General features: G+C 33.9%; 1 protein-coding gene across 2 annotated transcripts in view; it reads left to right on the top strand.

The window, feature by feature from the left end:
• The first annotated feature begins 8,384 nt into the window (after positions 1–8,384).
• The window catches only part of WDR17 (WD repeat domain 17), a 41,619-nt gene continuing 23,675 nt past the window's right edge, over positions 8,385–26,328 (top strand). Inside the window, exons 1-12 of one of the 2 annotated variants that reach the window (XM_075500294.1) lie at positions 8,385–8,452; positions 8,689–8,817; positions 9,902–10,085; positions 11,848–12,078; positions 17,103–17,354; positions 18,084–18,206; positions 18,549–18,736; positions 19,981–20,149; positions 22,178–22,269; positions 23,443–23,525; positions 24,438–24,524; positions 25,259–25,423. In XM_075500294.1, coding sequence (XP_075356409.1) covers positions 8,695–8,817; positions 9,902–10,085; positions 11,848–12,078; positions 17,103–17,354; positions 18,084–18,206; positions 18,549–18,736; positions 19,981–20,149; positions 22,178–22,269; positions 23,443–23,525; positions 24,438–24,524; positions 25,259–25,423 — 1,697 coding nt within the window. In that variant the 5' untranslated portion in view covers positions 8,385–8,452; positions 8,689–8,694. The remainder of the gene's footprint in view (positions 8,453–8,688; positions 8,818–9,901; positions 10,086–11,847; positions 12,079–17,102; positions 17,355–18,083; positions 18,207–18,548; positions 18,737–19,980; positions 20,150–22,177; positions 22,270–23,442; positions 23,526–24,437; positions 24,525–25,258; positions 25,424–26,328) is intronic. The other variant, XM_075500295.1, reaches the window with a different exon arrangement.

Raw genomic sequence — 26,328 nt, 5'->3', positions numbered from 1 at the left:
TTAGTTCTCCATAATCTCTGTTGAGGATTTGATAGTTGCTGCAACCATGCAGTCGGGAAGATTTGTATGATAACGTCTCCTAAATAGCATGGCTGATGAAGTGTGCTGCTGCAGCACTGAATTGTGGTGTGAGCAATACAGCTTTTATTCCTCTTTTTATCTCTTGTTTTCACTGGTATAATGCACTGTGAAATCTGATGTGAAACTTGGGAGCATACCAAAAAAAGGATAATTAGCTGCAGCAGGAATAAATACAGTCAGATACATGAAACTCTCCTGAGGGAGAGAAAAGAAGCAGATGCATTCCGATGAATTAGTGAAAATTAGGCTTTTTAAATTTCTCAGCCAGTGCTGGTGCCTGTAGCTGAGCCCTTCAGTCTCTGCTGGCTGTGAACAATGGAGATGCAGATCTCTTTTTCTTTCTTTTTTTCCCTTTTTAAAAAGATGTTGTTAAACATAAGATGTTCGGCACTTGTGATAATCGTGGCCCCTCCTACTGTGCCAGTTGAAACCACTCCCTACATAACCAAAACATATCACTCCCCATGATTCTGAAGGTATTTTACATTTGAATACAAGCTTTTGTGCACTGAACCACGTTTCTTACAGACAGTACATTTGAAAAGAGCGAAAATAATTTTTTAGGGGACAAATGAGAATGACTCAAACAGCACCTCATTTTCAGAGCTCAGAAGAACTGTAAAATCAAGCTCGAAGCACTAATCTGCTTTAATTTAAAATATTGGAATATATAATCTAATAATTGTTTTAGTGTTGATTTCTGTTTTCCAGTTCAGAATCCAATACATATACAATTTAAATTGCTGCTAAAAGTATTTCAGATTATATATTTATGAATGTAAAGCTTATTAATGTAGAATCATATCACAGAGTTTGGATCTGATCTTTGGGTAGCTTGTTGAAGTTTTGAGTAAATTTTAGCACAGGACTCATTATACTTACATATGTTCAGGTTCTGTATTTTTTATTTCAACTGTGCCTTCTGTCATGGCTTGGATGACTTATATTTCCCACTGGTTTGATGAAGATGATTGGTATGAAGGACAACAACGAGTAAGAATTGTTTAAATTAATATTTTCTCTTTTACTTCCTTTATATTTTTCTTCTTTAAGATGCTGTTTATTATATTACTAATACCCAAAGTAATATTCCCATAGTGGTACTAAGAAGGGATTTTTAGTAGTTTTAATGAGAACTTGAATCATAGATAAGCACATCTAAAACGAGTTTTTTTAAAATTAATGTTGGTAGCTGGATAAAAGATAATGGAAGTTTGGTGGCCACCTACTTGCATTTTTTAGGTTGCATAATTTAATGAGTAGTAATTCTTTAATATGTAATGAGATAGAAATCAAACATTTAATTGTATTGTATTAGAAGGAATTAATATACTGTGCATGGAGTAAACTAAAATAACTCTAAGCAGTAATTGAGTAAAAAATATATGGAAGATATTAAATTCACCTAGGCTAATTTCCAGTTTGTACTGTGGATACCTGTATATTTTTATTAACATTTTTCCAAGGAATCGTCATCATTACTATAGCAACACTTGCAGGATATCTTGGATTTTTTTAAATGTTTATTAACTGCATGCCTTACGCAAGCTTGATCTACTGCTGCTTTCATAGATTTATGGTAGAAAGTGAATATGTCACATTTTTTTCACTGTATCAAGCTCCTTTATGTAACCATATATTTCTGTAATGTCTATTTCTCATTTTGATAGTATATTCTCAGCTATTGAAGCAGAATGCAAGAGATGCTACTGAAACATAAGGGCCAGCAGTTGCTTTAATTGTATTATTGTGTATTACTTGGTAATGCCAGTTATATGCTCATAAGTATTAAAACCTAGCAGATTTTAATACTTTTCCACTGCTCTCATTTTACATGTCACTCATGATATGAATGTTTCAGATGTGGAGTTATCTTTTAATAGCTGCTCATCAGGGATTCAAGCATGAGATGTGTCAAGAGGTAACTTTTTCTGAAATTAGAAGTGTCGTCTTGGCAATTTGCCAGCAGAAAAGCAATCTTCTGGTGATTGTGGTGGCTCTGGGTTGGAAGATGAGAACAAAATTCCTACGGAGGGTCTTAGATGCTTTATACTGAGATCAGACATGGTTGTATGTATTGCTTTGTATTACATACAGTATTGGAAAACTAGATTTCTGGTACTGTATGACTAACCAATACTCTATAGAGTGTGGTTTTGTTACCACTGCTATGTATGATGTCTCAGGTTGATTAGGTAGGTAGTTCAACATTCCTTGTGATGTATTATTAGAAATACCAGCATTTCTCCATGCCCTGTTTCTAACCCTAGTATTGCTCTTTAGATTACCTTGTTAAAGTTGCGCAATACAGGATGTTCTAGTTAAACTGTACAAGCGGTGTAGTCAAGACAGTCAAAACCACTCCTTTGTAAGACTTACCCCACGTTATGATTTTTTGATGTTAGATTGTTGGCCTTAGGTTTTCTAGAGCAGGTTATCTATCTTAGATTAATATATTTGTTTTTAATTTCAAATAAGTGTTTGTTTCTGTAAAATACAGTCTCAAGCTGTGATTTCAAATCCAATATTTTTCCAAACGTCAGCCAGAGGTCCACAACACTTTTAGGACTTCTTCCCTTGTGAAGCCAGAGATACTGTGGTTAAATCAATTCTAGTAGTAATTTGGCTCTGGGTTTATTGTAGAGGTTTAAAGCATCTGTGAACACCAGTAGAACGCTTGTTTGTTTAAAGTGATCTTTTAAATAATAGTGTTCTTTTCCTAGTCAGTGTCTGGATAACTGAATGCATGCATTTTGAACACTTGCTAGGTTATCCTAAGTTAGGAAATATCATGCGCAAATGCTGGTTGCAAGAGTCTAGCTGAGGCTTCTGGTGTTTTTGAAGAATCTTGCTGAAATTCAAAGCCTTGTCCAAGGCACTCTCTTCTTGCCTCTGCTTAATCTTCTGTCTCTCCAGGAGCCAGAGACGGTGTGTGCCATGAATTGTATACAAAAGTAGAGAAAACTTTTCTAATTTTTGCAGAGAAGCATGCAAACTCTCTGTCTATACTGCTCAGCGGTAAACTAGCAACCAACCTGACACTACTACAAGCAGTAGACTACCTAGGTTAAATCCTGCTGGGAAGTATGGAGGGCTTAGCTTTTGTTTAGAGCAGTACATGCATAAATCTACATAATTGTTCTACATTGTTCTACATTGTGACTGTCATGATTAATGTAGTCAGTCTTTGCTCACCTTTTGCCCAGAAGCAGTTGCTTTAAGTAGTGTGTGTACAATCTCAGTAAGACTATTTAGAGACCTACATTAGTAACTGCAGTTTGATTGTCCATATCAAGAACTGAAAATTCTTTAGCATTTTGTGGTACTCCATGCAAAGCAGGAAGAATTTTTGTTTAAAGGGAGTAGCTCAGATGATACTGAGATATCTGGTTCTTAAGAAATTATAACTGAAATATGACACTGCCATCTATTTCTTTGTTTCTAACCTTTTTTTCCTATGGATCTATTAAAATCCATGACAGCTGATCTTTGACAATATGCATATTGTCAAAGTTTTCATAGTATACATTTTTTTCTCATCCTGTGATGTGCTTACTTTCACTTTTGAGATTCCCCAGATTCATAAAGTAATAAATATAAATACATTGAAATGTAATGGGTAGATAGCATAGAATAAAATTTAGAAAATGTACTAACTTCTTAAATGCTCCTTCCAGAAACATTACAGTTTTTGGAAATTTCATTGCTCTGTTTAGTGTTAGTAAATTTAATTTGTCTGTTGGCTTTTAAGTTGCATAATATTTCCAATTATCCTTTATTCATGGGTCTGGACATAATAATCAGAATTTAATTTCTTAGCGTGGCTATAATGTGCTTGGTGTTTTCCAGCCCCATTAGAAGAGGGCTAATACTAATTATGCTTATGTTCTTATGTGAGACTCCGTGCTATTGAGGCAGGCACACTCAGGAAGAAGTTACTTTCTGCTGTGTCTTGCAGACATGCAGAGTTTTCTTGGTAGGTTTGAAGACCTTCATGTTTTTAACAAGATAAATTCTTTGTCCATTATCTGGTGTTTCAAACTGGTCCCATTGGATAGGGTAATGAATTTGAAACTCTATGGTTCACAGGTCACACTTTCATCTCCAATGGATTTTCCCACAAAGATGGGTAAATATGCCCAATGTCTTTTAAGGAGACATCACTTTTATATCACTAAAGAAGATCTTTAATTATTACATTATCATTGACATATTGACAAAAATACTGGTGCCTGGGGACAATGGTCTGGATGAGATGTAACAGTTTTATATGTCAAACATACAGGAGCGACAGCAAGCTTTCCACATAAGAAAACACACAAACTTGGAAGACAGTGACAATAGAATGAACAGAAGCAGAGGATGCTAACACTTTACTACACATAGCTGTTCTGAAACTAGGGTTTTATATATACAGAAGCATATTGATTAATAGAAGGATACTGTATATTCACTTTTGTGTGCATGCCATATTGCATATGTACTCATTTCGACAGGTCATACACCATATGGACTACAATCGCTGACAATATAAGCATATGTTATTGGTTGTGCTTGATGGTTATAAATTTATGAATACTTATAACATGCAAGCACATCTCTTCATAATTAAAGGGTGCGAAGTGATGGATTTAAAGAGCTATTATTATTCTATAAATATCTTAGTACAATCAGGAAATAAAACAAGCAATGAAATACACTGAGTAGCTGAAGCAGAGAAAAAGGAGTTAGGTTAAAATTAAAATGGTGCCTGTTAAAGAGCTGCAGTTGCCAGGCTACTGACACTGCCGTTTTGTGTGTGTGGTGCGACACAATGCTCAGTTTTTTCTCCTGCATCCTTTAGTAACTGCATTATTCTGTGAACATCAAGGTTTAGTTCCTTCATCTGTCAAGTAAAGTGATTTCACTCTACAACCAGAGCAAGATTTTGCATTTTTGGGAGCAGCAAGGTATTGGAATGAACATGGAAATTCTTAAGTGGTTTACAAAAAATGATACCTTTGCTAAGGTAGGGATTATTAGGCATTTGTCTTTAAGTTGTTGATATATAGCCATGTCTACGTATCTAGTCCATTGAGTTGTTATTTTTAAATAATATTAACTCTATGGTGTACAGAATTTCAGTTTAATGGTGTTTTTTCTATATTTAGCAACAAGGAATGACTTAGAATGTTGCCGTTCATTCCAATTGAAAAGAAAGGTTTTTGTTGTCCTCCCTCTTCCCCTCATCTCCTTGGAAACTGTGGGCACCCTTTGATAGCTTTCCCAGTGTGGTATACGTTTTTTACATGCACAATTTTTTTCAGTGTATACTTAAGAGTCCAATATAATTACTTGTACATCCCTTAGTTTGAAATAAAATGCTTTTTTAACAAAGTATGAAAAAATCTCCATTGTATAAAAATGCAACATGTGAAATCATACATATATATCTTTATTCAGTTATACTGCATTTCTGGTTTTCTGTCATTTTACTCAGGCTGTTCTGAAGAATGATTTCTCCCTTGTACTATAAGTATATTCAACAGAAATCTATAGTGTCTGAAAAGATCTGCAGGAAACTGCTTTTGATGCATGATATTTACAAGAGAATAACAGTCACTATGCCACACAATTGTAATTTCTTCTTCTAGATACTATTGTACTGAATTTCAAAGCAAATGCTTCTTCTTAATTACAATGTTTTTTGTAAAACAGTATATAACTCATTACAAGGAGCAGGAAATATTAACAAGTTTAAAACAGCAAATATTAGTAAATAAAGTGCAAATTCCTTTCTATATTGCGCATCAGAATATTTTACATATGTAATTTTTTACATATACTTAAATAGGAAAAATCTATATGAGGAATCAAAGTTTAATAATGCTTCTTAAGCATGTATTATTAACTCAGTGAAATAATGATATGTCACAAAGCAGCATTTTTCATCTAAATGTTGATCTTATGTAGGAGACATTTTCATTTGAATATCAGACTTCAAGAAAAATAGTACATAATTTAAAACAACAATTTTTTTTATAAAACTTGTGAATGAGGCTTCTATTGGTGAATTTCTTCAAAAAACATATTAAAGTTACCTTTAGTCTTTAATGTAAATGTAGAACAAAGAGAAGACAAATGTGTTTTTCCATTTCAAATACAGTACTTAATATGACATATCCAGTAATGCTTACAGACATACATTTAGAACTAGGCTGAAATAATTTTATAACCGTTTGAAGACAATGATTTTTGGTCATGATTAATCTAGCCTGAATTCTAATCAAGTGATGTATGCATTTGGAAACCATTAAAATACCCTAAACTATGCAGGTGTCCTGATGACATGAAAAAAATGCATAAAAGCCTCTTCATTGTTAATCAGCTGATGGAAAACATGGAAATAGTTCCTCTACCAGCGCTACTATCTCCAACCCCAAAGTGCCAGTCTGTTTTCTGTGATCATGGTAGTTGTAAATCCAGTGTAGAGGATCTTTCTCTTTTTGTTCTAGATTTCAGCACTTAGGCTTGGAATCCTCCTTATTCTCAGCCACTGAGAATAGTATTTTTCCTATAGACCAGATTTCACGTAGTCAGGAATAACTTCCCTCTTATATCAAGGCAAAAAGGAAGATCTACTGAATAGATTAACAGGATTTTTTTTTTTATGCAGATTACTGCAGAATCCTACAAGACAAATCTGTTGTTACTCTGAAAGAAACATTTGTGGAATTCTGTTTTAGCATCTGTAAGAGATCTTAACTTTACAATCAATTTTACCTGTAATCAAACCACGAATTAAGCAACATTTAAGATAATAATTTCTTACAGGTTAAACTCCATCAAATCAGGAACCTCTTAGCTCCCATATGAGAAGGTAAAAACGAGGATCTGTACAAAATGAGACAAATCAGCTATTACTCTGAAATAAATATTTGTGCACTCTTATTGTCTAAAGAGTTAACTTTTAATCAATCTTACATGCAGTAAACCTGCAAACTAAACCTATGGTAATCCAATATTGTACATCTCATTCTCTTCTACTTCACCATGCCTTTTTTAATGTTCCTAATCTGTTTGCTGACATACCTAGTGTTTTAACCATCATTTTCCCTGGAATCAAGAGCGGAAACCAAGAGTTCTGTTTCCGGAACTGGAAATTATTCTGCATTTTAGTAAATTGTTATGTAATCAACTGGATACCTTTAATTTCAGGAAAAGCGGTTGTTAATGGTGCCAGTTATTTTTTCATTGTGACTGGAAAAAGTCTGTGTTGCAGTTCTGAATGTCCCAAATGCAAATATTTCTGAATATATGTGATTGATACTTTAATAGCACAGAAGGGACCTTTGGAATTTGTAATTTTACTAGAGAGTAAAAGAACACTAAATGGCAAAGTCAGAAATTTGGAGTCTATTTTTTGTAACATTGTGGTGGTGATGATGATGATTCTTTAGATAATAAGATAAATTTCTTTCTATGGGACTCCTAATTTGTAACATGAGATGGATTGCAAATGAACTGCAAGGTGATGCAATTTATAGAACTGTTCTCTCTAGAATCTGTAATTTATTTGCTGCAGAAGTCAGAAGAATAGTTGGCAGAGACAGAAAGGAAGTCTAATAGCCAAAGCACTGGTCTGCAGCAGAGCTGTATCTTGTAACCTTTTTCTGACTATTTCTGTTCTGTTGTTGTACAGTCTCCTTTACCAAAATTTTCAGTGGTTAAACATGAGTGTTTCATTTTCTTTAAGCAGTTAGAACTCAGTCAGAACCTTTAAGCACTATAACTACAGTCAGTGATATCTTTGAGATGGTCAGTCCCAAACGTTCAATCTGTTCCTGATCTTCTGCTAAAGAAGCACCCAAAATAAGTCTTTCTTAATTTTTATTTTTCTTTCACACTTTCTGAAGAGAAAGAGAGAGACTTACAATCTCATGGAGGTTGCTTCTTATATTTATTCATTAATATTTATCTTCCAAGTAGATACCCCAAGCAGATAAGAAAAATAGAAGATTTTTATTTTCCACAGTTTACTTCAAGTTTTTGTTAAACAGTAATTATTTAGAAAATTTAGAAAGCTCCAAAAAGGATGATGATAATAAGTAATGCATACTTGTTCTATGCAAGTGGTTTGAAGACCTTTTTAGACACGTTGCTTAACTTGCTTAAAAGTATTAGCATATGGTTTATTTTGTCCAGCTGTCTTTGTGGGGGATGAAGGAAAGAAGAGAGCAGAGAGGGTATTACACTGTATAAAGTGTTGAACCAGACTGCAGAAGAAAATGAAAGTGCTGAAGGACAGCTTCAGCTAGTACAAATCAAGAACTATTCAAGTTTTCATGTGCTGTCCCCCCCTTCTTTTCTCCCAAATGGATTCCTGTGAACAGTATTAAAGTCTCATTTCTTGTGTAGCACTGAAGCCTGTGAACATCTGCTGGGCTTTATTTCAGATACATTCCTTTGTACCTCATAAACACAATGTGTTGCTGTTAAAACATAAAACATAGCTATATTTTTAAGGTACATATGTATACATTATTTATGGGAGCAAAAATGTATTATTCTGTTCTTTAACATTCTGTTGGTTGTCTTGTTGCAGTCTAATGAATTTCTGTTTTAAAGGCAAAAATGTCACAGGTTAAACAAGTGGGACTTTTAGCTGCTGGATGTCAACCATGGAACAAGGATGTATGTGCTGCTAGTGGGGACAGATTTGCCTACTGTGCTACCCTTGCTATTTATATTTATCAGGTAAGATTATTTTTATTTAACAGAGTAGTTACATTTTCACATTGTTGTCTATCTCACTTTGAACCCTTTCAATAAATGTTTCTACAATGCTTTTGGATGTATGATCGCTGCTGAGAAAATGTCTTTGTAAAGTTCAGTCTTCCATTCAAGATACCCCTTCCAAATTATTTTTTCTTCTTGTTACAGCTAGTGCAAAAGATTGATGTAAACTTTATATTTGAAGCTGTATGTGTCAAGAATCATTCTTAAAAGACAGGCTCTTGATCCAGTAAACACTTGAGATGAGTGAAGCGCAATGATAGAAGAGCGGGTTCTGAGAGAGAAATGAAGCAATTCCATCGTTTCATTTGGAGCTGTAGTGTAACAGTAGTCTTTTGAAGTAGTTTAATCCACTGTGCAAAGTTGTGGATTCAGTTGTCCACCTTTCTTTGGTTTGGAACAAGTTATTACTTCCTTCATTTCTGAACTGCTCAGCACTGTGGTCTTCTGAAGTTCACAGTTACTATACATCAGCATGTAACAAAAAAATAGAAATGCTATGACATGGAATTTTCAGACTGAGAAATATGTCAGGAAATAAAGGATACACTTATTTTAACTTCATGAGTTATACCACTAGTAGGATTAAAATAAACAAAATTTACTGTGTCAGGTTTGGGCATTTGATTTTTTTTTTTTTAATTGTCCTAAGTGATTTAAGAAATGAGCATGATTTCAAACTCATTTTCATATTCTATCCAGTTTAACCCCTTGAAGATTACTAAATTATTGTTACCATGCCTATAAGTAAAGCATTTTAGGATGTGTTTGAGTGCAGTTATTAATGGAATATAGTAGTTTATAAGTGGAAAGAGGATAGACTGTGTTAATACTGGTTGGGCTAATTGAATATTTGACAACTTTTCTGTCCAAGTCAAATGTATAAGAATTTAATTTATTGACATGTCAGGTACTGATAATTGTTAAATCCACTATAAATTCATGTGTAAGTCTAATACTGTTATACGAACTATTCTTCAGCCCAACAGTACTTAAAGTGAGTTTACAAAACCTATTTCTAAAATGAATTTTACTTTTTGTTTAGCTGGATCACCGATACAATGAATTCAAGCTCCGGGCAATTATGTCTGAGCATAAGAAGACAATCACAGCCATATCTTGGTGTCCCCACAATCCTGACATGTTTGCAAGTGCCAGTGCAGATAGTTTAGTGATTATTTGGAATGTGACTGAACAGAAAGTTGTGGCCAAGCTGGACAATACAAAAGGTATTTCAGACATGGAGATCTATTTGATCCATACAGCTTTTTCATCCACAGGTATCAGAAATACTTGATATAGAGTAAATTCTAAGCAGTTGGTAGGCCAGAGGTTTAACAAATGCATAACACAATATTCTTGTCAGAGTTGTTGCAGTTCATTTTAGAAAATAATGATAGTGTGTTAAATTGCTCTGAACAATCTAGTACTTGATAAAGAAAGAAATTATTCTTTTTTCTAAAGTACTTGACCAATTCAGGAATTTACTTTCTCATTGATTTCTTGTTGAGCAGGGAAAAAAACCCAGTTTTTTCCATTGCTGTATAAAAGGATAAATAATTAAGTTTTAAACCTTGTGTGTTTTCATGATAACTTTATGGAAGTGAAAGCAAATAAAATGTAGCCTTCAACAGATTCAAGTATAAATTGTCAGTTAATTTGAAAAACAGATTTTGTTTAAATACCCTAATGCTTGTCTACCTGCATCTTCTCTCAGGACTTGAAACTGCTAATTTGGAGATTGTAATAGAAGTCTAGGGGGTTAAAAGTCTGTATCTGTATTTTCCTGCCCAGTTCTGATTCATTCCCTTCAGTCAGAACCAGTACCTCTATTTCTGTTCGTACAGTCAATCTCTGTCAGGTGTTCTTAACTCCTACACTTGCATTCTTGGAAAATAGGTGCAACCCAAGAACAGTCAGTATCTCAGGATCTCCTAAGACATTTTGGGACCTCCTACTCTGTTCTTTCCAGAGCACTTAGGATACCTCTGAAAATCTTGTACATCTTGCATATCCTGCAAAAGGAATGAGTAGGAAAACAACACACTGATTTGATCTATTCTAAAAGCAATATTGTATCTGATTACACATTAGTATAAAAATTGATACTTATTTTTCAATACATTACTTGTTTAAACAACTACTTCAGCCAATGACTACATGTGAAGAAGTGTTGTTATTATTTTAAACTTTTTAAAACCTAATTTGCTTTTAGGATAATATGTTTAAACCTCCTATTAATGCTGCTTTTACTCTCTTTGACACTGCCATATTAAAGTGTCTAAATACAAACAGTTTTGCATTTTTAGCTTGAGGATTTTGTCTTACCATCATTTATTCTTTCAGACCCACATTATTAAACTATGAAGATAATGAGGGTTGGAGATGTTAAGGTCGGAATCCTTAAACTGGAATGCCTGCAGTTAGGTGTTAGACAACTGAATTAAAACTGTCATATATCCAGAAAGAAGCTATGAAGAGTTCCCTTTGATTACAGAGCTAGCTTTCCAATTTTGTCACAAATATCTGCCTCTGTTATATTTCTCTCTCAATTAAATTTCATTGTGTTTTGCAAAAATAGACATCTTAAAGTTTTCAGTATTTTACCAGCTTAGTAGCAAATAGCTTACAGTAAAACATAATGGTGAATGGAATTGTGAATGAGTGAAAGTATCGTTCACAGAATCAGGCTTATCCTCTTTCATATACCTGATTGTCTCTGGCACTAATGAAGTATAGGTATCATAAAATACAGCCCATCAAAGTAGTATTAAAATAATTTGGGAAATAATTCTACTTCCTGCCTATGGATATGTGTAGTTTACTTTTACACAGTAAGATGTTCACATAGTTGTCTAAATTTTGGTCTAATAATTTTTATGTAGAATAATTATTTCTACAGCTTTTCAAGACAATTGCTGATACTGAGTCAAGCAGTAATACACTGAATTTCATATCCTGGTTCTTATAAGGTTTACCTGTATGTTTCAGGAATTCCTGCGTCACTTAGCTGGTGCTGGAATGCAGGTGATGCAGTTGCATTTGTGTCCCACAGAGGTCCGTTGTACATTTGGACCATCTCAGGACCTGAGAGCGGGGTAACTGTACATAGAGAAGCACATAGTTTCTTGTCAGATATCAGTCTGTTTAGATGGCATCCAAAGAAAAAAGGAAAAGTAGTATTTGGACATACTGATGGAAGCCTATCTATTTTTCAGCCAGGTAAAAACTGATATGGTAAAATATTTATTTATATATGTGTATCTCTTATTTTTGTTTCTGTATACATGTGTAATTCTGCACTTTTTTCATTTAGCTTTTATAATGTATGTACATACATAAAACTTGTTCTTAGTTCATAGTATTCCTACTTCTTCCATATCACAAAAATATGTTTTCTTAGATAAAGAGCGCAGAGCATTTTCTTTGTATCTTCTCCCTTTTGTGACCAAGATAACATTGCAATGTTTGGCATACAATAAACTGGTTTTTTAGGGAATGATAACAGCCATGATCTTCTACTGAACTTTCCCAACAAGTTTGTTCTTCTGAATGGACTGACTTGAATCTTTCACTTAGCGCTTACTTTTCACTTGTCTCTTACTTGCATTTGTTCTAGAGTCCTCTGCTTCATATTCTAGAGTCCTCTACATTTTTGTATGTAGAATCTCATGTCACGCTTCGTATTATCTTTGTGATTCTCTTATATCAAAGAAAAAGAGAAAATATTTATCTCTTTATGTCTGAAAACCACTGAGCACATTTGTGCATACTTTATAAATAGTCCAGTACTCTGCTGATGAAGGTCTCTTGTTGATAAGCTCCTTTGAAGCTAAAATTTAGCTCTCTTTCATAAATAGTTTTCTACAAAACCAGATATCTGTATTAGGTGGACTACTTCATTTTTTTTTTTTCTGGCTATTTCTTTTTCCTCCAGTAAAAACTGATTTTCAGCTTTGTGAGAAAAATTGTTCTTTAAATAATGTGTTGATTTTACATAGTAGTATGGTCCCACAGCCATGCAAAATTTATTCTCCTTCAGTTCACTCTACTAAGTTGTCACTCAGGGTGTCACAGAGAATAGATTCCCTTGCTTCAGTAGTGCTGACTGAATTAGTATTGGTATTGGGAAAAGAAAATCTGTTTTAATATGATAACCTGTAAATATGTATTGAACTGAGACTTTTCATTAAGTTTGTCTAGAATGATTTTAATATGAAAATAGAAATAATAGGAAAAGGATTTAAAATGTCAAAATTATGTTCTGCAAATGCAAATATAATACTGGCTAAAAAAGCTAGCAGCAGTGGCAGTTTTGTCTGTACCACAATTCAAGTTGCTATAAAAATTTGTTTATTGAAAATTATCCATTACTGCTGGGGAAAAACCTACTTGCAGCAGCTTGAAATTGAGTTTAGATTATCACAGAAATTTTGCCTGTCTCTGTATTTAGGATAGTTTTCATTATTATTGTAGTATTATACGTATTATACATACTCATCAAGATCATTTAAAAATAAAAATAAATTAACCATAAAAATTGGTCTTAGCATATATACGGTTCTTGGTTTCCAACAGAGAAATAAGAAGTCAAAAGTTTATACACAGTTGGGTGAAAATTTTTGTCAGAACTCTTTCACTGAAAATCCTGGACTTAAGTAGTGCAGTTTACTTCTCCTTAATAAATTATTTAGAATATATAAAAAAAATGCTGCCCTTTGGCTTTTTAAAAAGGAACTTTTCAGTTTTTAGTTTCTAAACTGTTTAGAATTTCATTTTCTCAAAATTATTCAAGAAAATTGCGTGTCCAAAGAAGGGCAACGAAGCTGGTGAAGGGCTAGAGCAGAAGTCTGATGAGGAGTGGCTGAGGGAACTGGGGTTGTTTAGCCTGGAGAAAAGGAGGCTGAGGGGAGACCTTATCACTCTCTACAACTACCTGAGAGGAGGTTGCAGAGAGGTGGGGGTCAGTCTCTTCTCCCAGGTAACAAGTGATAGGACGAGAGGAAATGGCCTCAAGTTGCGCCAGGGGAGGTTTAGGCTGGATATTAGGAAATTTTACGTCACCGAAAGGGTTGTCAAGCACTGGAACAGGCTGCCCAGGGAAGTGGTTGAGTCGCCATCCCTGGAAGTATTTGAAGACGTTTGGATGAGGTGCTTAGGGACATGGTGTAGTGGTGGTCTTGGTAGTGTTAGGTTTATGGTTGGACTCGATGATCTTGAAGGTCTTTTCCAACCTATACGATTCTGTCATTCTGTGATTCTGTGAAAAGTAGTACACTTCCTGTTGGATCATATTAAGTGTTTTTTAAACCCAAACCCACTTACTTTAATGAAATGGATGTAAAAAACTTTTTAGTCAAATAGGATTTTTATTTTATTTTATGTAACAAAAAAAAAAATCACTGATTTGCAGAGATCTACTTGCAAATTAATTGTCAGAACTGAGTAGCAAATTTTACTATGTAGGATAAATTAGTACAGCAAATTCAGATGCATTCAAGAATAACAACCACTAATTGAAATACCATAGAGCTGCCATTCAAAGCCAAGACTTGCATGCAATAAGAAATTTGAATATTTTAATTCAAAGGATTATATTCTTGTAATTAACACAATGATGTTGGAGCAATCATAATGACTTTGAAAGAACGCAGACCAGTATTAAGTTTTTTTTAACTTGTTTCTTTACACTATTAGAAAAAGGCGAAGAATTTATTTAGATAAAAACATAGATGTGTTTAAGAATAGATCACAAAAATTTTGGTGAACAGATAAATTCATTAAAATATGTTTCAAAATCAGGTAATATTGAAAAATATATTGTGTCACTATAATAAAATATAAGTACCATTACTGTGGTTACACTTTCATAAATGACTTTAATACGTGTCTTAATGTTCAGACATAATTGAAAATGTAGGCTTATCCAAGTTACCTATTTCATCAACTGCATGTTTCTATTTTGCAATTTATAGTCAAAATTCATCTGACTTTTGTAATTGGTAGCTTTTAAAAAATAACAATATGTAAAAGAAAGTGGTATCAGTAGGATGAATATAGGCCCTCTATTTAAAAAAAAAAAGGGGGGGGAAAGGGACACAAAGAATTGTACTTTTCAATAAGGAATAGAAAGCTAATGTTTTGCTTTGAGATCAAAGTTCAGCCCTCATCTACCTCATGTCAGAATGTGTAAAATGACTTGTTATTGAACCAGAACTTAGTTTGTCACCAAGTGAAATCAACTGAAAAAAAAAAAAAATTCCTATTCCTTACTTTTGAAAGTTTTAGTCCTTTTGTAGGATATCCTACAAAACACTATCTTGAGAGAACCTGAACATCCACAAGTTCCTGTTAATTGCTTGAAAGTTCAGTGTGATTGACTCGTTGAAGGCTCTAGTCTTTCTATTTAAGTGAGTCACTGCCGCAGAATTAGCAGACTACACAACTTTTTTTCATTGTTTTCCACTTAGGTTTTTCTCTTGTGGCTGTACTTTCTTTTAATTAACTCCAGACTATCCAATAATGTAGCAGAACAATTAGTGTGAAGAAAAAATATGCAAGGATTTAAGATTAGTACCCTATTTTTAAAGAAATACAGTGCAGTATGTAGAGCCAAATGTTCTGTAGTAGTTTACCTTTCATTCGTTCTCAAAATAAGCACAGCTTACTTAAATGACCTGTGACTCAGCTGCATGATTCACAGCGCTGATGTCTTCTTTTAACAGAAAATAAAATTTAACAGTTAGAGTTTCCATGAGCTTTGCTTCTGGACTCTTTTGTGAAGCACAGGTAAAACTGAATAGCTCCTAGATATCCATACTCCCCCGCCAGCTGATTGTGCTTTCTTGGGACTGAAGTGTTTGAACATGACTGGCTTTGATCCCTCGAGGACTTTTTGCCTTTAGTTCTTGTAAAGGTAACTGAAAAATGACAATTGTGCTTTGTTGTCAGTTCTTGGTTTTCATTTGAATGTTGATTTTCATTCAGCAAAAAATCTGAACTGAAATGTAAGCAGGAGACATTGTTAAAGAACGTGGGAATCCCAAAGTTTTTGGAAAATTTAAAGCAGTTATCTGATGTTATTCCTGTTGTTATTCCTGATGCTTCAAAAAAGACAACTGTGCCTTTGCAGTTGTCTTATATACAAACATAAATGGAATGGAGAAATCAGTTTATGCTATTAATCGTTGTTCAGTCTTAAATTATTTCCCTCATTTCTAGTAATTGATTTATAAAGTTACCCTAGATATAATGTGCACTAATAACATTTTCCCTAGAAAATCGTAATGAGAGTTATTTTAATATTCAGAATGTTCTCCAGTGAACAAACACTTTTCCGCATTTTTTTTAGTATTTATCAGAATAGGCTTTGTTCTACATCAAGCATTAATGAATATAGATAGGTCTTGGTGTTTATCATATGACAAATTAATTGTCTTCTTCATTATCAAAATTGAAAATTAGATTAAAAACTGAATAATGGAAGATGTCAATTCATTATTTCTAGAAAAGGGGTACAAAATTAGGGTTTTTTTAATACAAGATCACAACTTCAGAAATACAGATCTATGTTGTTAATTATTCATTTGGACTGTATGCGTATAAAAGTAAGAGCCAGCTCTCCGTAAAAACAAAAAGTGGGAAATAAACATGATGTTAAAAATTGTGGTTCTCGATAATATGGATCATCAAGTGAAATACGTCTGCTGTTGTCAAATGCAGGTGTCAAATTATAAATTTAATGGCCTGTTCTGGCTTCAAAATCTATGAACACTTCATAATTGCACACATATTTTTGAGGAAGAAAAAAATCTGAAGGCGATTGTTCATAAACTCTTTTTTGACTGCTACAATTTTTTTCCTAGTTCATACTGCTTTTATTTTGCCTGTATTTGCTATGGTATGCAGATTTACTTATACTCAAATAACTTTTATTTTAGGCTGTGCTGCAGGCCTTTACTCATGGAAATTGTTAGGACAATGTATATGATTTAACAAACTTCTTTAATATAAAATTACGTTAATAAACCTGAAAGTTGTTCCTATTTCTGCTGTATTAAAAAGAAAGTTGGATCTTTAAGTCAAATATTGCAAAGCCAGCTTCATTCATTTCACTAGTGCAGACAGTAGAGCAGGCTACTAAAAATTTCAGGGAGACACAAAAATTGTGTTTGCAAACCTTGTAACTATTGAAAGGGTATACTTGATTTCATTTTGAAATGATCTGTTTTCTTGTGCTCTTAAAGGTTCTAAAAATCAGAAACATGTCTTAAGACCAGAGTCTCTTGAAGGAACAGATGAAGAGGATCCAGTTACAGCACTGGAGTGGGACCCTTTGTCAACTGACTACCTTCTTGTTGCTAATTTACATAATGGTATTCGACTAGTTGATTCTGAGTCTCTGTCCTGTATCACAACTTTTAATTTTCCCAGTGCAGCAGCATCTGTTCAGTGTTTAGCCTGGGTTTCTAGTGCACCTGGAATGTTTATAACTGGAGGTAAGCCTTTTATTTGCTGATTTATACAAAGGTAATAAATATATGACTGAGTCTTCAAAATTGATACTTCAAGTTTGATCTTTTTGTTTCTTAACATTTCTGCAAATAAAAGCATACATGAATTGTACAAAAAAATACATAAAACTGTAGAAAAGAACAGAAAGCTACACTGAGCAGTTTTTACTTATTTTGTATTTGTTGGGTACATAAACAAGTGACTTTAAACTATTTTTTTACACTAAATAATATTTTCCTCATGCACACTTTAGCAACAAATGTGAGAGTTACTTTGGGAATAGGAATTAAAATGCATTGTACTAGTGGATGTCACTTCTTGCTCCCCTGCTTTTCTTTCTCTATTTTTAGAAGGATTTTTAAAAAAATGAATCTATTTCTTGCCTCTTTTCTACACCATAGACATTAGTGCTCAGGTTGAAGAACTAATCAATAAGGAAAATGAGAGACTGTGAGAATATTTTATAATGAGAGAGGTTCCACAGAGTTTATTTACTGAAGTTTAAATAACTAATGCTAATAATTATTGTTGTTAACAGTGATATTACCATGGAGATGACAGTGCCTGCTTATAAAATTCTTCTTAGGATTCTAAGTTTAATTCATTGTTGTATTTTTGCTTGAATCAGTCCTTAGACTGCATACCTCTGTACAGTAAAAAGAGAATAATAAATCTAAAAAATAAATGTTCTTTTTTTTTTTTTTAAACTTCAGATTCTCAGGTTGGTGTGTTACGTATTTGGAATGTTTCACGTACAACACCTATAGATAATTTTAAATTGAAGAAAACTGGTTTTCATGGTTTGCATGTGCTAAGTTCTCCACCAAAGAAAAAGTGTAAGTGTAATTTTTATTGTTATTCATTGCAATGGCTGCAAGTTAAGAAAAACTTGTTTGTAAATCTTGTTATATCCGAGTCGATCTCTGTAAGTTTGTGTTGGCTCTGTAGTTCTTAATTAAACAAAGTACCCTCTGGTGCCAGTGGACTAGACAAATGTGTAAAGGATCAAGCACTTTATAAGGTCCTTCTTTAGTAGGCCAGGCTTCATACAGAAATTCTCCATTTCTTTTGTTTTTAATCTCATTGGAATACAAAGCATTTTAATCTTTATAATTGTTAATTATTAAATAAAAAAAAATAATCTTATCTGTTTATATCTTTTGCTTTACTTTGTTAAGCATGTTCATCACAGTATCCTACTAAAAATCACCACACATCTTCAACAAGTGAGGCTGTTCCTCCTCCAACTTTAACCCAAACCCAAGCATTTTCTCTTCCTCCTGGTCACGCTGTCTGTTGCTTCATGGATGGTGGAGTGGGGCTTTATGACATGGGAGCCAAAAAGTGGGATTTCCTTAGAGATTTGGTATGTTTCATCTCTGTCTTTGGAATGAGAGTTTATTTGGCTTATACACTTTCTTCTAACAGGAAAAAGCGGAGAATGAAGTCTTCGCAGTTTAAAACAGTTTCTGTTATTAAAAAGACTCTAAATTTCTAGGAAACAAAATTAGAGTTCTGAGGTTGAAAGTAATTCTTTATTGCAAAAGACTGAATCCTGTTGGAAGTATTCTGGCAGTTTTCATCCAGAAATAAAGAGTTAAGGACTTGGGGATTTTTAACTGAAATTTTAATTTGATGGCCTTCTCAGAAATATTATCTGGAGGGTTTTCTATAATCCAGAATAAAAGTTCTAGTCAAATCAGAGAGAAGATACATGCAACTCAGATGGTGAGGTCACTCAGTTCAAAATGACAAAGACCGAATTATTAAATCTTCTTTGAAGCAGAAATTCAAAACTGGGTTTATCACATATTAGGTTAGCCTCTTCTTCACTGGGCTTTTGGTTATTCTTGAGGATTTTTCTTTTTTCATCTTTCCCTGTTCCCTTTTCATTGGAAAAACTTGAATAATTTTCAGGTATACTCCCACATGTGTTTGAATAGAGGCTGCTGGTTGGTGTTCTTTTTCCATTTTTAATGGTTTTGGTCCTGTAAAGCAACTGAGGCTTAAAAAAATTCTTACATATTATCTGTTTCTCATGTATGTGTCAAGTTAAATTCTACAAATGCATGTCTTAAGAAACAAGCAATTGACATGTGAAATTTCTAATGGATTGAAGTTTAAAATGCAATAGAACATAGACTATATTTAGAACATAGAAAACTCAGTGCAATACTAAAAAACTTGTAGAACATGATCAACATACAAAGCTTTTTTTTTTTCAGTCAGATACTTTTTACCTAAAGGGCAAAATTTTTTCAGTTTTAAAAAATTAATTTTTCTTGGGTTTTGTTTTTAGCTAAACTTTTTTAAATTCTGGTTTTTAGCAACTCAGTTCCAATGGAAAATGCTAACAAGTCCTTGGCATTGTATCACCCTATTGTTTCAGGGCAGAATTTTTCTGTCTTTAACATTGATCTATGAAAGGGATGAGTGTTATAGTCCAAGCTATTTTATACCTTTTAATTTTGACTGATGAGCCAGGTTTTTTGGAACTCATAATTGATCTGACGGGTTATAATACAATGTATTTTATAGTTTGATCTAGAGTTGGACTTCTGAAAAAAATCAAATGTAATAAAAATGGATTAAATATTTGTTTCATTTAAGGGACATGTTGAGACCATCTTTGATTGCAAATTCAAACCTGATAACCCTGATCTTCTTGCTACAGCTTCGTTTGATGGCACAATAAAAGTTTGGGACATAAATACTTTAACAGCGGTTTACACATCTCCTGGTAATGAGGGGGTTATTTATTCCCTTTCTTGGGCTCCAGGTAAGAATATTTTGCTTTAGGTCTAAATGTTCTTTGAATTAGCATTGACTAGCAGCAATCTGTGTTATAAAAGTATTAGTTTTAGATAGAAGGGTATCTTATAAAGTTTAAACATAACTGAACTATTATCTGTGAAACCTGAAGAATTCAATGCTTCAGACCTTGTTGAGGCTTACCCTTATGAGGAATGATCTCAGTATTTCATACTGAGTCAGAATGGAGCCTTTCTAGCGTTACATTATGCAGACGATGAAAAGTCTTTCTTTGCATGGGAAGCAGCTGATTAAAGGAATTCAGATTCTATTTTGTGCTGAAAAAGTGGAACATATGTGTTTAGTTCTTTCTCTTCCTTCTTTGTGTAGGATTCTAATCACTGAAGAGCTCTGCTTTTACTTTATTAGAATAGAGAGTACCTTTTCTGCAAAGCATCTACTTTTTCTTAGCGAAGTCACTGAAGTCAGTGGGAAACTTCCTTCTTAAAACTGTTCTGCAGCCCACTTAGGTGAACCTGGGAGTACATTTCTGATAGTTACTAATGTTAATAGTTGATGATAGGTAGGCTTTCTTGTTGTGTTTTAATTCTTTGGGCAGCAGATGCTTTTTTTAAAAAGCCCAAATAATTCAGCTCACTGCCTTTCTCTCCTATGCTTTTAAACTCTAAGAAACAATAGCTGACAGGAAAAAAAGATTGTGATGGGAAGCTTAATGTAGTTTGCATATGTGAAATGAATTTGCACTTTTTTAATTTCAGAGAGTCTCTTGTACCTTGTTCCTCTTCACAGATAATTTGTCTTGCTATGTGGAAATTATGGCAATATGAAGTACAGTGTTTCATTTTGTGTTATTTTGTTTTGAAATTTAAATTCAGTTTGTAGTAGTATCTCACGCTGAGAGAACAGTTTGTTCACTGAGGGGGGGTGCTTTTCAAGTCTTGTATTCTGATTTTTTTTTTTTTTTTTTTTTAAGTAAATCTAAACTAGTTGGAAGCATGGGCTTCAACTTCAGTTCCTTACCATCCTGTCCAAAAGTTCCTGTCCATACCAGGCAGAACTTTTGCTGCTTCTTTCACATCCCTTGCTCCTAGAGCACCTCGCACCTCCTCTGCACCTCGTACTATCATTTATCTTCATTCCTAATATATAACCCAATGCATGCCACCATTTGTATTTGGTCTCAAAAGAGCTTTGAACATAGTGATTACTCTCTTTTTTTTTTCTTTTTTTTTTTTTCCCCCCTATCATTCTCCTACCTGAATCTCTTTTGGTCCTATATATATACCTTTCTAGGCTCCTCCTGCATAGATTGCCTTTTCCACCTCTGAAGTGTGGTATAAAATAACAGTCAAAACTTATATATATATATGTGCCATATGGCTATTTCGGAGAAGTATAGCTATATCGGGATAGAGGGTCACTGTGCTGAGGAGAATTTGGTGGCTTTTGGATTAGGCCTGAATTCAGTTTTCAGGTTCTCACAATGGAGTCATATATTCATATTTTCTGCCCTGTAGAGTGTGGTTACAGATTCAAGTACATTCTTGATGGGCTTAGATGGTGCGGTGATGCAAGATTAAGAAAACAAAGTAGTTATATGTTCTGTCACATTCTTCCTGATTTGTCTTAGTACTTAGAGCATTTTCTTTTAAAAGTTCCCCAGTTGCTACAACTTTAAGCTTGAGATTGAAAAAGAGATACAGTTTGAGTCATATGCATCATGGACATTATTTTCTTGTCGCCTTAACTGCAAGACTTTCAGCAGGCATTGAGAATACTTTTTGCAACAATACAACTTTTATTTTGCCCTTTCCTCAAAATGGGAATGTAGAAAAGCAGGTCAGGCTTTTGTTGAAATTGGTATTTGTGACTTGTTATCAAATGTTGGCCTTAAACTATGAAAAACTCTTGTTTATGTTCCATTGCTGTCTTCTGTTTATATTATATTTCTTGAATTTAAAGTAGAAACATATTAGTCAAATAATATTGTGATCTTATATTTATTGTGAGATCTTACAAATGTCTTTCTCTAAAGGAGATCTGAACTGCATAGCAGGTGCAACATCCAGAAATGGTGGCTTCATATGGGATGTCCCAAAAGGCAAAATGATAACCAGATTCAGTGAGGTAAGATGAGATTGCATCTTTTTTTTGTCTATATGAAATGTAAGTTAGTTGTTCCCTCTCCTGTCCATAAATAAAGATGGGTCAAACTTCATATGTTTTTTAAAAGGTGCTATAATACAAAAATCTATAGAAAGAATTATGTGGGTGCCACTTTATCTCGGAGGCAGAAGTATTTTTACTTCCTCAGGCTGGGATTGTGACATCAGAATGATGAAGCACCACATGGTCTCCATTATCTTAAAATCGGTCCTGTAGTGATACACAGCAAAAGCATAGCTGATTCTTTCTTAAACCTGTAAATGTATATGGACATATAGACTTTAAACTAGGTATCAAAATGTAAAATGATGTTCTGTATTTTCAGACATAAGGCCCAGAGAAAATTTTCAGTCCCTGAAGTCTAGACCAGTAAAGCTCCATTTTGCAGCATGCTAAACAGTATGCCTTATTTAGAATCTTGCCTTGTATTCCCTGAAATCTATGCAGGCATTTGCAAGTCCTGAAACAGTAGCATAATTGTTATTGGCAGAAAGAGGTATTTAATACTGTGTTGTAGTATTCTATAATATTTTGTGTATTCTTAGTATAAAGCTGTAATCTTCAGATTATACAGACATAGTTAACTGTGGCATCTGCATCAGAGGACAAAGAATGTTCTTTAAGAAGACAGAGATGGGGAGCAGGCAAAAACCAAATATACATACATACATTCAGGAGTTCCTGAGTCTTAACACTCAGAAGATTTGCACCTGTGCTGCTAAACATCTTTTCTGAAACACTCGTCCTGATACACGTCCCACTTAAATTTTCACATACCACAATTATTCATGCCCACTAACTACATTATTCCAACAAGTAGCCAACCTTTATTCAAGCTTCAGGTCCATGTAGTTATGGGTTGCTCATTCTTCAACTTGACCCAGGTTTGTCTCCTGGATCCTGGAGAGTATGGCAGTTTTACTGTCTCTCTCCTCAGTCCCAGTTTTTTGGACTTGGATTCTCAAATATCCCGGCTACATTGGGGACTCATTATAGTGTGGTTTTGTACAATATACTTTACTGAGAGAAAAGGGCTGAAGCCCACAGGAGAATAAAATAAAAAAGATGAGTCAATAGATGAGAGAAAAAGGGGTGAATTATTTCTTATTGATAGGTATTTTGCATTTTTTGAAGCATGGAAAGAATGGAATCTTCTGCATTGCCTGGAGTCATAAAGATTCCAAAAGAATAGCAACCTGCAGCAGTGATGGATTTTGGTGAGTGTTGATTAGAAGAAAAAAAATTGCTAAATGCACTTCTCAAGTCAGTAAACTTTGACAGTACTATTAGTGATTAATTTTAAAACTGTTCTTACTGGCCCAAACTTGGATTATGTTAATCTCCTGTACTTGTTAGAATATTTTTTTCATGATTTTAAGAAAAAAATAAAGGAAATTTTGCAAAATGAATAGTGTCTAAGACACTCTGTTAGTGAAACTGAATATTGATTTTTATTTAGCCAAGAATATTCTTCTAGGTTTCCTATCTGTAGATACGGAGGACACTTTTCAAAAGCTATCCCACTTTACTCATCTTCATTTTTAAAATTTTTTTAAGGTTGTTATTTCAAGGACTAGGAATCACTATTTTAGAACGAAGTAATTGCAGTTGTACTGTTACAGGAGTATAATAGTTTATTTGTAAAAACTTGCAAATGCCCTTTGAGAACAATTTTGCATGTATTGTGCTTCAGTACATTTTTAAATCCTTGTTCATTCTTTTCCTTTGCTACTTGTGTTATTGCAGCTCAAACATAACAAGAGCATCAATTTTATAAAACATTCAATCAACTTTTTCTTTTCTTTTTTTTTTTTAACCCGTAAACATCTATTTGTACCTTAAAGCCATAGCTACAACTTAGATTTTGGGCTGTGAGGATCCTTTCAGGGAAGGAGGTACCACAGCCTCTCTGAAGGAACATGGACTCTGAAGTCCAATTAAATGTTTTGTTGGGAAATATACAGTTAGTCTTGTAGTTGAGGGGCTGTAGGAATAAAGATTTCGTATATTGTTTCTGTATACTTTTTTTGCTATCTATCTGGCTTATTTGCACAGAATCAAACTTGACTTTTGGGTAGCCTATTCAGAATGCTTTTTTCCTCATAATATTACATTGTAATTGGTTTCAGTATTATTCGAACCATTGATGGCAAGGTTCTTCACAAGTACAAACATCCAGCTGCAGTGTTTGGCTGTGATTGGAGTCAAAACAACAAGTAAGTAGAAGTTAACCCAAAGAATTGATAATATTTACTATTTAAATTACTAATAAAATAACACAAAGTTATTTAGAATGTGATGTTTACTGTGATATTAGAGCACTGAAATTGTTTCTGTTCCACAGTAGGATATGTCTGTAGCAGCTCTATATTCCCAGTAGTGTATTTCATTGCCCAGCATGTTAATGTGTTGAGTAGGACAAGGACTACTTAACTTTCAAAAGAGGATCTTTTTATATTGATAGGAGAAAAAAAAATTCTCTGGCTGAATATATAATGGGGGGGGGGGGGAAAGCAGACATTCAATACCAGAAAAAGGGGTTTAGATTGCCTTACTTTTAATGACTGCTAAGCTGAAGGTATAGCAGGCAACTAAATACACTGTGATATATGTTAATTTTGCAGATAATTCCTAACAACAACATGAGAACGTTTTGTCAAAAACAATTATACAGTAATTCAGTCTATTAATAGTTGTGTATTGGGTGCTTGGTCAGATGGTAGTGCAAATACTATTCCCTGTTGCAACTAATGGATCTTTATCAGGTTTTTTTCTGATTTAGTATATTTAATTGGGTTATCAATAATTACATCATAAAGAGACAAAGGAGAAGCAAAAATAAGCTATTTTTAAAGTAAATTGCAAAATACACATCATATTTATTTTTAAGCTAAAAAAGTGCTTTTAGTGATCCCAGTGACCAGAGGGTTTTACTATTTTTATTTTGCAGAGATATGATAGCTACTGGTTGTGAGGATAAAAATGTTCGTGTTTACTACTTGGCAACCAGCTCTGATCAGCCACTGAAAGTTTTTACGGGGCATACTGCAAAGGTGTTTCATGTACGGTGGTCTCCTCTGAGAGAAGGAATCCTCTGCAGTGGCTCTGATGATGGGTGTGTATTTCTGAACTATTAGAAAACTTAAAACCTCAAGCAGGACTATTAGAGAAACTTAAGCTCTTTAGTTGTACTGGTGCTGGCACCTTCAAAAACTCTGTTAGTATTATAATCTAAATCTCTGCCTTGTTCAGATTCAGGCTGTAGCTTTGCTGTTAGCTTAATATAGTATTTGGACAGCACTATAATTATCTAAAATTGTCACAACTGCTGTAGCAATGCAACTTTCCAAATGCTTTCCCAAGAGTAGAGTCAGTGACTGATACCTGTTACTCCCAGGAATGATACAAGGAGGATACCACATGCTTACGCTATGTGTAAAGATATGGGTGCAAGACCTGCTCTTATTTGATGTCTTTCAAAAGTATAATTAAGTAGAATCTGTGGAGATTTTTAATGGGTGCTAGGTACTTCTCTTTTGTTGGTTTTGATGACATTTTTTGAGGGAGAGCACGTCAGTCTATGGTAAGCAGGAGGAAGGATTTTTCTATGATTCTAAGCCACTTTCCTGCAGAGTACACAAAACATTTCTGTAAAGGATCACAAGTTGGGAGTATTGGCTTCTATTGCTTTCCCCAATATCATTCATTAGATGTCTGTGCTTGCACCAAAATCTATTAGTTCATAGTGTAATGATTCATGAAAGAAACCAACTTGACAAGAAAATTTTTAACATGTAAATCCTCTCTATTTCACATGAGCAAGAAGTAGTGAATCCAAAATTCTATCATAGTGTTGTTATGAGATATTCTGATTTTATTACCAGTCATGGCTATGTAATAAGTCTTGATTACAGAGGGACTTCCAGAATACAGTCACACTTTCACTTTAAGGGAAGGGGATCATTGAATAACTTAGTCCCAGGTAACACAGAAAGTAAGCAGTCTTTTGAGTTTATTGTA

This window comes from Mycteria americana, chromosome 4 (assembly GCF_035582795.1).
Source record: "Mycteria americana isolate JAX WOST 10 ecotype Jacksonville Zoo and Gardens chromosome 4, USCA_MyAme_1.0, whole genome shotgun sequence".
Lineage (NCBI taxonomy): Eukaryota > Metazoa > Chordata > Aves > Ciconiiformes > Ciconiidae > Mycteria > Mycteria americana.
This window is presented reverse-complemented; position numbering and strand designations above follow the sequence as displayed.